The 15,117-nt window shown below is 48.0% G+C and overlaps 1 protein-coding gene across 2 annotated transcripts in view; it reads right to left on the reverse strand.

Moving 5' to 3' along the window:
* The window catches only part of galntl6 (polypeptide N-acetylgalactosaminyltransferase like 6), a 50,779-nt gene extending 36,035 nt beyond the window's left edge, over nucleotides 1–14,744 (reverse strand). The window contains exons 1-2 of one of the 2 annotated variants that reach the window (XM_062477916.1): nucleotides 14,274–14,744; nucleotides 13,511–13,779 (exon numbers count right to left, since the gene is read on the reverse strand). In XM_062477916.1, coding sequence (XP_062333900.1) covers nucleotides 13,511–13,645 — 135 coding nt within the window. In that variant the 5' untranslated portion in view covers nucleotides 13,646–13,779; nucleotides 14,274–14,744. Of the gene's footprint in view, nucleotides 1–13,510; nucleotides 13,780–13,889; nucleotides 13,946–14,273 lie in introns of those variants that run through there. The other variant, XM_062477917.1, reaches the window with a different exon arrangement.
* Nucleotides 14,745–15,117: the final 373 nt, after the last annotated feature.

A 15,117-nucleotide genomic window follows, 5' to 3' on the forward strand; every position in this document is an offset into this window, starting at 1 on the left:
TGCATGGTTTAGGCATTTATTATTTTAAGAAATTGTAGCTAAAAGTTAAGTCACAAAGGTCACAAACCTGCGCGTGATTACCTAAGGTAGAACATCAGTTCAGTAACTCGTTAGCTTCTGGAAGATAGCTAGCTAGCTAGAAGACACCCGCAGTAACTCGTTAGCTTCTGGAAGATAGCTAGCTAGCTAGAAGACACCCGCAAAAACTCCACAGGCACAGGCCCGGGGGTATACATTTTATGTTGCTAGCTATGTTTCCAGGCTGTGAATATCAACACCCTCTATTTTCGCTCTTCGTACTGGTTAGGTTAACTCTAGCAATCCCACACAGAAGTAGGCTAGTTAGCTCAGCTGTACAACTTACTTACTGGATCGGGGGTCAGGTTTGAGGCTAGTGCTCCAAAATGGAGCACAAAACGGCTTCCCCAGGTAAGCAAAATGGTATATTATGCTCTTCTACAAGCTGATGGTGATATCCAGTTCTCCAAAGCACCGCCACCGGATGTAACAGTTGGTAGCCAGCTAGCTAGTGCTACCAACCAGTTAGCTAATACTTCATCAGCTTTGATTTCTCTGTATTTGTGCTGTTGACCTATTACTGTGGTGGGATTGATAGATTATTAAAGCAACCATAAGAGGGGCATCAAATGATCATAAATCCTGTGGAGCAATCAATGCCAATATCCAAATGACTTGAGTGGATAACTAAGTGTGGATATCCGGTCATATGACCCCCGAGTCTTCAGACAGTGACGTTGTTAATGACAGTAATGATCGCTAGATGGTGCTTCTAGCATAGAGAAATGGCATGGTCGGAAAATGAAATTGCCTTCGTCAATCTGGCATTCATTTCCGTGTTGATAGTCGGTGATTATTTCGTTTGTTGTCTAGCCCTTTAATCATTCAGCAACATGTTATTCATTGTCCAAAGAATGTCAGACACGTTGCAGGTTAGACTGCCTAGGCTACTTGATGTTTTTTGTGTGTTTTTTTTGGCTACTTGATGTTACATGTTGATGCCGAGCCTATTCACTTGAACAACTTTCAGAAAGACAGGCTGTGTATGACAGGCAGTGGATAATATCATACTGGATTGAGAATGTCTATTGTGGTTTTATGTAGGATACTACTGTAACATTGGGACTCTGTTCTAAGTGGATGGCGGGTTACGCAAGAGAAGTAGCGCATATGTGTGTAAAACAAAAGTTGCATTTGATAAATCAAGTAGGCGGCATATCTACTACATTGACCGTGAAGTTCCTCAAGTCTCAGGCTCCATGTTAGCATTCCAGCGCTAACTTCCCTAACGTGTCACATCAATAACTGTTACCATCCACGCTAATTCACAGCTCTGTAATGGAGTGTCGAGTGAAGCGATGATACTTAACAAGAGAGCTAATCTGTTCTCCATTGTGCACCAAAGACCTTTTACAGTACTTAGCATGCTAGAGCTAAATCATCCTGCTTGTTCCAGCCAGCGCAGGGGCTACAAGGCAATAAGGCACGCTCCATGGACCTGAACCAAGAGAGGAAGGGGGTTGGGGGGGTGAGGAAGGAGGGAAAGCATATGGTAGGACAGAACGAGAACAGATTGCAAAATAATGAAAGGATAGAAACAAGGAACAAAGAGAGAGAGACAGAAAACAAAGAGAACATGAGACAGAGAAAATGAGAGAAAGCAAGACAGAGAGAGAAGGGAGAGAGAGGAAGGGAACTGAAAGAGAGAGAGAGGGGGGGGAATAAAGAGAGAGAGAAGCAGCAAATGATGTAGAGAACAAATTCAAATCTAGCAGAGAGCAGGGAGCCCTGACCTCTCCTCTCATCATTACGTTCTCCCAGAAAGAGGGAGAAGGAGGATGGGGGAGGTGGAGGGAGACAAGGGGGTGAAAGAGATGATGGGCCCCTGTTCAAGTCATCAGCCAACATGTTCAACCCCCCCCCCCCCCCCCATCTCCTCTCTACTGGAGAACGATTACCCTCTCAACCTTCAATCGGTGATCATACAAGCCGTGCGCACGCGCACACGCACGCGCACACTTTCAGGAATCCACAAAATTTCCCCCAGTATTTCATCCAGTCATGGTGTATCTGTAATTTGATTAATTCTGGGCTTTTAAGCTCCATTTCTCTGTGGAACGCTCTTCATTTTACACCAACTCATTTTGTCTGGATCATATTCTCCTGGAATTACAGAGACGTCTCATCACTGAGCCCCCTCCCCCCTTTGACACATACCCCCACCCTCTCTCTATACCCCCACCCTCTCTCTATACCCCCACCCTCTCTCTATACCCCCACCCTCTCTCTATACCCCCACCCTCTCTCTATATCCCCACCCTCTCTCTATACCCCCACCCTCTCTCTATACCCCCACCCTCTCTCTTTACCCCCACCCTCTCTCTATACCCCCACCCTCTCTCTATACCCCCACCCTCTCTCTATACCCCCACCCTCTCTCTATATCCCCACCCTCTCTCTATACCCCCACCCTATCTCTATACCCCCACCCTCTCTCTATATCCCCACCCTCTCTCTTTACCCCCACCCTCTCTCTATACCCCCACCCTCTCTCTATACCCCCACCCTCTCTCTATACCCCCACCCTCTCTCTATACCCCCACCCTCTCTCTATACCCCCACCCTCTCTCTATATCCCCACCCTCTCTCTATATCCCCACCCTCTCTCTATACCCCCACCCTCTCTCTATACCCCCACCCTCTCTCTATACCCCCACCCTCTCTCTATATCCCCACCCTCTCTCTATATCCCCACCCTCTCTCTATACCCCCACCCTCTCTCTATACCCCCACCCTCTCTCTATACCCCCACCCTCTCTCTATATCCCCACCCTCTCTCTATACCCCCACCCTCTCTCTATACCCCCACCCTCTCTCTATATCCCCACCCTCTATCTCTCTGTCGCTCTCCCTTTCCACCACTCAGTCACTCTCCTATTACCAGAGAACAGTCTGATGACAGTGCGAGTATCTCCTCATTCCAGAGAAACCTATCTCTCCAGAGAGATGTGTCTCTCCAGATGCCCGCTGGCCAGGCAGGAAATTAAAGTTTTTTTTTATTGCCACTCATTTTCGCAACACATTCTTTATTGCCAAGATAAAAACCGCAATATCTCAGAGAACCGCTGCAAATAGTTTTATTTACTTTCACAACATTCATAATCTGCCTCTTTCTCTCTCCTTCTATCTCTGCCCCCCTGCCCCTCCCGTTCTGCATCTGAGTCTCTCTCTCTATCCATTTCTCCTTCTGAAATATTAAACACTCCTTTTCTCAATATCCAGACATTGCTCTCATCTTCACTGAATAATTGCCATGGAACTTGCTGTGATAGTTAGCCATTACACAACTCTAATATAGAGGTTCGGTATAACCGCTGGTGTCTGAATAGTTTTCATACAGAACTAGGTTTACAATGCCTAGGTTTACTACTATGTTGCTGACGGTATTTTAAGACATTGCGTGAAATCTACAGTATAGCAGTATAGTAACTCAACTTAAATTTTTAACTGTCCAAATACTCAAATTGTGAACCTACTTCAAACTGTGACTATTGTCTGTACCAGAGGAAAGCCACAGAACAACAGACAAGAGGACTTTGTGTTAGGTTGATTCTAGGAAGCAGTCTCTAAGGAGAGAGAATCGTAGTGACAGGTAAAAAGCTTTTCAGCTGAGTCCTGGTTCCATGTTCACAGCTGTGTCCCAGAGACATTCTGTTTCCTGTTACTCTCCTCCGGTCTGATCCTCACCATCACATCCCCCCTTTCTCCTCTCCTCCCCCCCTCTTACCTTCTCCCCTAGCTCCCCCTCGTCTGTTACAGTTGCACTGACAAATGTCAGGCCTGTCATGCTTGTGCAGGGGAGGAAGAGAAAGGATGGAAAACAAGAGGAGAGCAGTACAGAGAAGAGGAGAGCAGTAAAGAGAAGAGGAGGAGAGAGTAGAGGACAGGAGGGGGTAGGAGGAGAGGAGAAGAGGGGGGAGGAGAGGAGGGGGGAGGAGAGGAGGTTTGTGTTTGTTGCTCCTCAGGGAAGTTGTGAGGTTATTAAACTGTGATCAAAGCTGCCTTCAGGAGACACTTAGTCTCACAGGTACACACACACACACACACATATACACACATACACATATACACACACAAACACACACACACGTGTCCCCCATCTATCCTCTTTCCTTCCTGTGTTGCAGCTCGGGAGAGGAACCACTTATTGGTTGACTGACGCTTCAAACATGGCACTGTAGACAAGTGTGTGTATGTGTGTGTGTGTGCGTTTGTGGAGGGAGTCATGGAGGAGAAAGGTAAACTTCAGAGGCAGTTCTGTACTTTTATAAGGGTATGTGGGGTGGAGGAGTTGGGTGGAGGGTGGTGGAGGAGGAGGAGGAGGAGGAGGAGGAGGAGGAGGAGGAGGAGGAGGAGGAGGAGGAGGAGGAGGAGGAGGAGGAGGAGGAGGAGGAGGAGGAGGAGGAGGAGGAGGAGGAGGAAGAGGAAGGTGAAGGTGACCTCCTTTTGTTACAGAGATGAACATCTAGTCTGCTGCAGGCCAGGGGAACACACACCTAAAAAGTACTGCAGCCTACTACAGAGTAACAGAGTATTCCAGAGTACTACATAGCACAGCAGAGTGCTACAGGGTACTGCAAAGTACAGCAGAGTATCGCAGAGTGCTATTGAGTATTACAGTACAACGGTGTATTACAGAGTACAGTAAAACACTACAGAGTATTTCCCTTACCCTAGAACAACACTAGCTCCCAGAACTCATGTTGAACAACAAACACATTGTCATATTCCTGAAACACTGTAATTACACTATCATTATGGAACAATGCAGTTGCATTAGCCTGTCCTATCAGCTCTGGTCTGGCCTGGCCATGATGTGTGTGTGTGTGTGTTTGTTTGTGTGTTTGGCAGCAGGCTGGCCAGACAGATTCACCATGGCATCCTAACAATGGAGCTGACAGACCCATGACAGAGGATGTGTAAGCCCACTTACAATGCAAAAGATACACACACACACACACACATTTCATTGAGTGTCTTCCCTCTGTGGATCTCTACTGTGAAAAAGTGCCGCTGTGGATTCAGACACACATAACAAGACCCTCTTAGCTTTAAGTTCATGTGTGTGTGAGTGTGTGTGTGCACCTCTGTGTCTGTAAGTGTCTGTCTACACCTTTGTGTAATGTATGTGTGTGTCTGTCTGGGCCTCTGTTTTGTATGTGTGTGTGCATCTGTAAGTGTGTGCTTTGTGTAGTGAAGTGGAACGGTAGCTAGCAAGTGTGTCTGTGTGATTAAAGAGAACTACAGCTTGACGAAAACCTGTGTGTGTGTCTGTGCCGTGAGTGTGTGTGAGGGAGATTGTGTGTGGGTGAGAGGTGAATTTGAACGAGTGTGGGCGTGAGAGAGCGTGTGTGTGTTTGTGTGCGAGTGTGTGAGGGAGAGTGTGTACGTGTGTGTGTGGCAGCGCAGTCTCAAGGTCAAGTCATCCGTCTCCTGTCAGTGCAGCTCACACTCTGTCTCCTCAGAGGGTTCTACACTATCCTGGTTAAACAAAGCCTGCGCAACACACACACATTCACACACACACCTACACACACAGGACACACGCACACATTCACACACGCAGGTTCCTGTCAGGCTGTAGCAGGCTTTAATCATACAGCGTATCCTCGCAAGCTAGGATACACACCCACCCACGCAACATCTTGAACACACACACGCACAAACAAAGATGTATACTCACGTATATATTTTTTGTGAATCTAGGGGCAGACAAGCATGTGGTGGGCTTGTTTGTTGCCTCTGTTGTTGAACAAAAGGAGTGAGAGAGAAAAAAAAGTGTGACAGAGAGAGAGAGAGAAAGTGGGAGTGAGAGAGAAAGGGGGGGTTCAAATCATGGTTTTCCTTTGGCTACGTAGCTGGTCAGCGTTGACAACACCAGGCAGCAAAAAAACTCCATGACTGATCACAACACACCTCTTACCTCAGTGTGTGTGTGTGTGTGTGTGTGTGTGTGTTTGTAAGGTTGTGTGTGTGTGTTTGTGAGAGAGATAATGTGATACATGTCTTCCTATGTGTGTGAATACACGTGTGTGTGCGCACGTCTAGTCTATCAGCTGGTTCCATTTTCTAGCCTATAGAAGTCCTTTCTCCAAGGTTGCTGTTTGCTCCCTAAATAACTTAGTTAGCTCCAGCCTCCAGGCACCCCAACAAGATGCTATTACTCATGAACAAAATGGCTATGCATCGTTCCACTCACAAACACTCCCCTGAGACACACACACACACACGCAACACACAAAGACACTGATAGGTTCAGCGTGAGGGCTGTTTTTCTCTTATTTCCTGAGAGTGAAGCGATAGTTCCCCGTGCTGTCGCCACACCAACGCTTGGAAACACGGAGGGGAACCTCACAGGGGCAGGACCCACACACACATACTGACAGACAATTGTCACTGAACAAACACACTGACTCACACACACAAACACACACTCATTCACACACTTTTACCGCAATTTAACCCAACTCTTTTTTTTTTTACACTGTATTTTCACTCAAAAGAAGTTGAATCTCCATGTCAAGTTGGCTATCCCAGCCGACGAGACCGAACCTGACCCAAACCCGTACATCATTTAACATTGTCTGTCCATACCCAGGCTCACAAGTTGAGTTCTGATGGGTCCTGTTGGGCAAAGGTTGGGAAGACTCGCTCTATTGTACATTCTGGTACAGCACTACATGGTGCAGCACCAGATCAACCATAGTTTATTACATGAGCAGATCTCACTGTAACACTGACAGAACACATCAACTGAGCTGTCAACGGTGTCTGCCTGATGACAGGGTGGGCTGTGATGACCGAGATAGAGAACGAGATAGGGAGAGAGAGAGAAGAGGGGAGTGCGAGTGTGTTTGAAAGAGCGACGGGAGATAGACAGAGGAGACCTAGAAGGAGAGAGAGAGAGCGAGAGAGTGAGAGCGAGAGCGAGCGAGCGAGAGAGAGAGAGAGAGAGAGAGACAGAGAGAGAGAGAGAGAGAGAGAGAAAGAAAGAGAGAGAGAGAGAGAGGAACATAAAGAGATAGAGAAAAGAGCAACATGGCGACACAGTAACTCAGCCTAATAGGATTTGATCAGAATACAAACAGTAGCAGGCCTGATCTAGCATAGCAGCATGGATGGAGCTGATAGGATGTGGCTTAGTGTCTGTTTACACTAGATCACCACCCACGGCTGGGCTCCACACACACAATCACGCACACACACCAAACACATCCACACACACACCACACATGATCACACACAACATCACCAGTATGAACAATGGTCACCAAGAGAATATGACCTTACGTATTGTTTTTCTATATGACATGGGCCTACTGTTCCCAGTCCCAGCACCAGCATGGACATAGGGACACCCACACAAGACAGAGTAGGACATTGCATACAATAAGCTCCTTTCACATCGGTATGTATTAGGATATAACACTGATCAACTGTCACACTGAATACCCACACATACCAACACACACACTGTATCAACACAGATATGCAAACACACATACAGATACGCATACACACACACACACGTCCCTCCAGGCGCCTGTCACCACACACACTCAACCACTAGAGGCTGAAACCTTTTCGAGACAATATGAAAGTTCTTGTTTTGGGCTTCAGTGTGATCTGTCTAATCTGTCAGCACAGAAGAGCTGGGGGCGTGTGTGTGTGTTTTCAAGTGTGGGTGTGTGTGCCGGGAGCAATATGTCAGTGTATATGTGTGAGCATGTGTGTGTGTGCATGCGTGTGCGTGTGTGTGTGTGTTTATAGTAGCTGTCAGTAGGGATGGAGCCAGCAGTCAGAGAGGATCTGAGAGGAAACATAAATAACATGAGAGACAGAGAGACAATGAGCCATGTTCACAAATCACTGGCAAAGTGGCTGTCACACACAGCCCTGGGAGCAGTACACACTCACACCCTCACACACACAAACACACTAACACACACAGACGCGTACACACACAGATATAAAATACACCCATCAAATGTTTTACATTTATTTTGTAGGGCAATTCTGCCTTTTGGGACAGGGAAAGTGAGGAGTGACAGGAAATGTAAGGGAGAGAGAGAGGGGGAGGAAATGGTCTGGGCTGAATTCAAACCAGGGCCCCTGCATTAAGGCATCAGTAAAATGTACAAGCACTTATCCGGCCCTGATTATATAGAAAATTACTAGAGCCTGTAAATCTATCGCCCCATTCTGCTAGAACGTCGTCAGCATGGATACGAGGTTAGATAGAAACAGTGGACACTGGAAGGCTGGCTTTGGTTCCAGTGTCAGATAACACTGTCTCCAGCACAGAGGGGGAGAACAGTAGACTGAGGCCACACCACACTAGAGCAGAAATAAGGTGTCAAACACACACACACAAACACAAGTATGTCGTGTCGTGTGAGGGGGTGAAAGTGAAAAGCTCCCAACACTTCTTTCTCTGTCTAACACACAGTTGCCATCCTGCTCTCAGGGTCTGCGCACGCACACATACACACACAAAAAGCAGTATGCCTCAGTGGGGAAGTGGATACTTCTCACAGCAACAGCTGACCCACTAGTCTGTTCAGGTCATAACTCACCTACTGCTGCTGCATCCAGACTCGCACAACACCTCTCCCTCGCTCTCTCTCTCCCACGCTCTCTCTCTTTCTCCCCTTATCTCCTTCGTTCTCTCTTTCTCGACCTCTGTCCCTCGTTCTCTCTCTTTCTCGCCCTCTCTTCCTCGTTCTCTCTCTTTCTTGACGTCTCTCCCTCGTTCTCTCTCTCCCTCGCTCTCTCTCACCTCACCCACACTCTCTCTCCCTCACGCTCTCCCTCTGTCTTCCCCACTCCTTTTTAATTCCAATCCCACTATTCTTACCTATTGCTGCTGCTATCAGTCTCTCAGCTCTGCAACTCCCTCGCTCGCTCTCTCAACCTCTCTCTCTCTCTTAATGTTTATTCCCTCTCCCCTTAAGTCACGGCAGGCAGCTAATTAAACGGGACAATACAGTCAGCTGTAAACATCCATGATGAGCTTCGAGTATCAGTGACTCTCTTTATCAGGAGGCCCCTGTCACACCATACACTTCCACCCAGTCCATGCCAGACTCTCTCCCCAGTCCATGCCAGACTCCCTCTCCAGTCTGTCTCTTGGGCGTCTCCCTTGGAGAGGGAGAGGGAGAGGGAGAGGGAGGGGGGGGGGGAGGGGGAGGGGGAGGGAGAGGGAGAGGGAGAGGGAGAGGGAGAGGGAGAGGGAGAGGGAGAGGGAGAGGGAGAGGGAGAGGGAGAGGGAGAGGGAGAGGGAGAGGGAGAGGGAGAGGGGGAGGGGGAGGGGGAGGGGGAGGGAAGGCACGTGTGAATCTACCAGGCAGGAGTCGAAAGAGCAAAATGTTCAGGTAGAGTCAGACTCAACAAACTCAACTAGCATCTTTCTCCCCTTAAGTGATTGGACACACAGAAACACACACACACACACACATGCTTTCAAGACCTGCAGCCCTGCTTTAGGAGAGACGAGGGGTGCTTGAAGTTTCATATCTCAATCAATCAGGAGTTTCTATCTCAGCCAGACACAGCATACTGGTAGGGGCTCTTTACTCATAACCATGCCTTTCTGAGACACAGAACATGCACACACACACACTTGCATACACACACACACGCACACACAGTATGGGTCATCAGAAGCCAGTAGCACACAGACACTCTCAGAACAGACACTGTAAGGACCGCTGAACACTGGGACCTGAGATAGAGGAACAAAGACATCTCCTATTGAACACACTGGGCCCAGGGAGGAGAGAGGGAGAGGAGAGGAGTGGGCCCAGGGAGGAGAGAGGGAGAGGAGTGGGCCCAGGGAGGAGAGAGGGAGAGGAGTGGGCCCAGGGAGGAGAGAGGGAGAGGAGTGGAGTGGGCCCAGGGAGGAGAGAGGGAGAGGAGAGGAGTGGGCCCAGGGAGGAGAGAGGGAGAGGAGAGGAGTGGGCCCAGGGAGGAGAGAGGGAGAGGAGAGGAGTGGGCCCAGGGAGGAGAGAGGGAGAGGAGAGGAGTGGGCCCAGGGAGGAGAGAGGGAGAGGAGAGGAGTGGGCCCAGGGAGGAGAGAGGGAGAAGAGAGGAGTGGGCCCAGGGAGGAGAGAGGGAGAGGATGTAAACGAGGAGAGGAGAAGAAAGCCGGAGGAGAAAGGAGGACATAAGGAGGAGAGGACAAAGAGGAAAGGAGAAGGAGGAAGGAGGAGACGATGAGGAGAGGAGCAGATCACTACAGGTTGATGTTATCAGTTGTGCGCTGCTGTGAATTAATTCATGTAAGGTATTGATGTCTCCTCAACCACCAGCATGGATCAAGAAGGTGATTAGTACTAAATGATTCCACAGTGCTTTTCCTATCTCTGCCTTCTCATTATGTCTGCATTTGTACACGCACCAAACAACAACAATGCTTCGATCAATAAAAATCAACGATTTAAATGAAATCCAGGGGCGACTAATTCTTAATCAATCAATGGCCTCAGCGGCCTCTAATTGAAATTGCGTAAATCCTAGTTGCTACAATAATAATCCGGAGTTATCTCTCTGTTCTAGCCTGTTTTCACACACCATGGGGAGGCGAGCCCTGGGCCAGGGCCAGGCTGCTGCCGGTACACCAACACTCCTATCTTCAGCCCACCAGAGACCTGTGGCTGAGTATCTGAGAGGTGGAGAGATGGAGGGATGAAGAGAGATGTAGAAGGAGGGAGAGAGAGAGAGATGGGGAGAGGGAAAGAAAGAGAGGACGAGACTGACGGAGAACAATACCTCTAATTACACACTGTGCACGCGCACAAATGCATACACGTAAACACAAGGGCAAACACACAAACACACACACACACAGGAAAACACGCATGCACACACCAACACACACCCATACCGAGACAAACACACAAAAACAATACACCTCATTACATGCGACACATTTCCATTTCTTTTCACAGCTCCTGAGAGGCCGTCATTCAGCTGCTGGAGTGTGCTATTACCTTAATGGAGGCGCCTGCACAGACTCTCTTACACACACACTCTCTCGCTCACACACACAACATAAACGGTTTTGGTTAAGTGTTTTTGTATTAGTCGGTATAAAATCCTGCTGGTGTTCAATCCCTGAGCCCTACACCACAAACATAAGCTACACACGCACACACACTAATACACAACACTCTACACTGTTTTCTAAACTCTTCACTTGACCAATCACATTTGGTTCCATGATTCTCTGAGGTTGTTATTGGTCCGCTGGCACAACAGGAGCAATTGAAAAGAATGCAACATGATTGTAGTTCTATTCTCCACGACTCTGAAGCCTGCTCTAACATACGTAACTAATTGCTGACTATAGCTTGAGAGGAGATAGAGTTAATAGACAGTCACATAAAAATGACCATATATGCTGATCACATGGACACAGAGAGACAAGAGACAGAAAGAGAGATTCCTAGGGAATGACTCATGACTCATTCCAAGGGAACCTGGGCAGGATTGAGCCAAATCCCCCCCCCTTCACAGTCCTCCTCCTCCAGATGCCCCCCCAAAAACACCCCAACACACACACACCCAGTCACCTGCCCATCAGATGGTCCACTACCTGGATGTCTCTCAGCTGCTCCAGGCAACTACACCATTTGTCATTTCGGGTGTTTTTAAACAGTTAAGGCTTCAGCTTGCCGCTGGAGACAGATCAGGCACACACACACACAGACAAATCCGCACACATGCAGACACACACACACACAGACAGACACATCCGCACACATGCAGACACACACACACACTCAGACACACCCGCACACATGCAGACACACACACACACATCCTCCAGCCTCCATCTCTGCAGTGATAAAGTGAAGTGGTGTTCATCCGTGTCGCGTTTGTCAACATAGCGTCCCTCTTTATCCGTGATGCATCTCTGTGCTATGACATGGAGGCCTCATCAGAATCACAGCGACACTGTTCCGGTCACCTCACACACATACACACAGTCTTCCTGTCACATTTAATTGGTTCTGACAGCAGAAAAGACAAGAAACCAGCACTGTCAATGGAGGCAGCTGATTTGGTCTGTTTGACGATGAAGACAGAAGACATGGAGTGGAAGGGAGACTCTTTCTCTCTCACACACACATAAACGCACGCACACACACACACACACACAGTACTAGCATCATACTGTGGCATTAGTCTCAGTTACCAGGCCAGCTCCATGATTTACACAGCGCTATAACACCCTCTCTTGTAATCTCATCAACTCGGCAGGGCAAACACACACGCACACATACACACACACACTGTGCTGAGAGAACCACTTGATGGCAATGATGACTTCCATGGCTCTCTCTCTGGACCTCATTGTTCAGCTTATTATTGCTGTTGAGTGTGTGAGTGTGTGTGTGTGTGTGTGTGTGTGTGTGTGTGTGTGTGTGAGTGTGTGTGTGTGTGTGTGTGTGAGTGTGTGTGTGTTCAGTGAAAGACCCTCAGCTACTACCGCACTCGTAATACCAGGCTATAGCTGTGGTGTCACCAGCACCAGCAAAGGACCAAACCTATCTCTCCATCCATGATCTCTTTACTGCCACTTTAACTGTACTAAATTGCTTCATGTCGGCACACACAGTGTGTGTGTGAATGTGTGTGTAAGAGACAGTGTGTGTGTGAATGTGTGTGTGAGACAGTGTGTGTGTGAATGTGTGTGTGAGAGACAGTGTGTGTGTGAATGTGTGTGTGTGAATGTGTGTGTGAGAGACAGTGTGTGTGTGAATGTGTGTGTGAGACACAGAGTGTGTGTGAATGTGTGTGTGAGAGACAGTGTGTGTGTGAATGTGTGTGTGAGACACAGAGTGTGTGTGAATGTGTGTGTGGGAGACAGAGTGTGTGTGAATGCGGGTTGGTAAGTAAGAGACATTGGTGTGCAAAAGAGAGTGTGGTTTGTGTCAGTGTGTGTGCTTGTGAGCAAGAGATTGTGTGTATAAAACAGTGTGCATGTAAGACAGAAATTGTGTGTGTGTGTTTATTTGAGTGTGTGTGTGTGTGTGAGTGTGTCAGTGTGTGGTGCTGTGTGCTGCCTTTCCATACACATTTGACTGTATCTTCTGGCAGAGTTCAACTGTTTAGTTCAGTTAGCACGACTCTGCTGGCTTGCTCTGCTCACAGGGGAGCCCGAGGGGATCGTGATGTAAACACACACGCACGCACGCACGCGCGTGTACACACACACACACAGGCTACATCAGAGAGAGATGTAATTACGCTGCGGGTAACAGCCTCTTGCAAACTACCCACTCATACAATTTTCATATGAAACTCCAGACTTGACGAATTTAGTTTTAAAATGTCAACTAGAGTGCAGAGAACTCCCCGATTCATTTAAAAAACCTTCTACCTTTCTTCCCTGCGGAGGAGTCGATAGGTTTTTGGCTGGACCTACCTGCTCACCAACCTCATGAGACTTCATCAGGTGTTTGTCCCGGTATAACGACCACAGGCCGACGTTCGGGAGAAATATCAGCGCCACGGTGAACACGAAGGCCATCTGCAGCACGCGCTTCTGCCGCCGCTTCATGGTGACCGGAAAGTGAGGTAGAATCCCGGAGCTAAACCCACCGACGGCCGGACTTTGCGCCCTCAACTCCCGCTGAAATATCTGGTAGCAATGTTAACCACTTGCCCCAGAAGATGCTGACGAGAAAGTTTTGCCTGAAAGCAACGACAAAACGGCAAAAAGTGTATTTTAGCTTATTAGATTGCTAGACTAGGTACATAGTGTCTATTATAAAGGCTGTCCTTTATAATATTCGTAGGTTTACCGCTGTATTCGATTGAATTATTAAAGCAACGCCGTGTCAGACTAGATAGCCTGAGGACGACAAAGTGAATTGAGAGAGAGAGAGCGAGCGAGCGAGCGGGAGAGAGAGAGCGAGCTAAAGAGAAGAGAGAGAGAGAGAGAGAGAGAGAGAGAGAGAGAGAGAGAGAGAGAGAGAGAGAGAGAGAGAGAGAGAGAGAGAGAGAGAGAGAGAGAGAGAGAGAGAGAGAGAGAGAGAGAGAGAGAGAGAGAGAGAGAGAGAGAGAGAGAGAGAGAGCGAGAGAGAGAGAGAGACGATTATGGCAATTGCCAGTTTTTGATTTAGGCTATTCAACGGCTGATGAACTTGAAATCCGAATATCCAAAGAAAAATACATTTTTGACTTACAGTTGGTGCGTATTTGCATGTTGAATCATTCGCGGTGATAATTCAGCTCCTCCTCGCCACAACGTCCGTGAATGATTAATGAAGCGCCAGAAGGGGCAATGCGCGTGTGAGGGAAGCCGAGTTTGACTCAATCTCTTCATAGAGAAAATCCCTCTCGCGCTGCATCTCTCCCGCCGAGACTGGATCTTTCTTCCTGTTTCTCTCCTGCCCTCCCTCGGTCCCGCACGCACGACCTCAACACAGAGGCTTCAGATATTGCGGTTACCCTAATGATGAACCACGTGCACTGCGCATGAAATGTGGAAGCATTCCCGCCGTTTGGCGAACGCTTCAAAGGCACGCGGAGGTGTCAAACAGCCGTGCAAGCTGATGACAAGGGTACAGAGCAGCAGCAGAGCAGACAGCGCTTTGGCACGGGCAGTCAGACCGCGGCGACACGGGAAACAAGCGTAGTGATGATGAGAAGCTACAGTCCGCTGGGTTCATAACTCTCATGCTGAATACATTCATACATAGTCACGGGTTTATTACGGATAGAACAAGCGTTCAAGAAGAAAAACAAATCTAAATTCTCTCTATTATTCCCATTAATGTCCGTCACAGAAAGAATGTGTCACAGTCGTCATTATAAAATAGGCGTTAAGGGGTTCAACAATTGTCAACTTAAAAAGCATGCCGGTCACAGCGAAATCTCTCAGCAGGATGAAGGTTAAGGTTTTTCAACATATTCCCTGGGGGGGTCTGAAAAGGGATAACATAATCATTATTTTGCATAAAAGTTGTTTCTTTTTTACTCATTTGACCAAGTTTTCTTCATGCTTTAGGAGATGGTACACATACTGGA

This window comes from Osmerus eperlanus, chromosome 14, assembly GCF_963692335.1.
Source record: "Osmerus eperlanus chromosome 14, fOsmEpe2.1, whole genome shotgun sequence".
In the NCBI taxonomy this organism is placed as follows: domain Eukaryota; kingdom Metazoa; phylum Chordata; class Actinopteri; order Osmeriformes; family Osmeridae; genus Osmerus; species Osmerus eperlanus.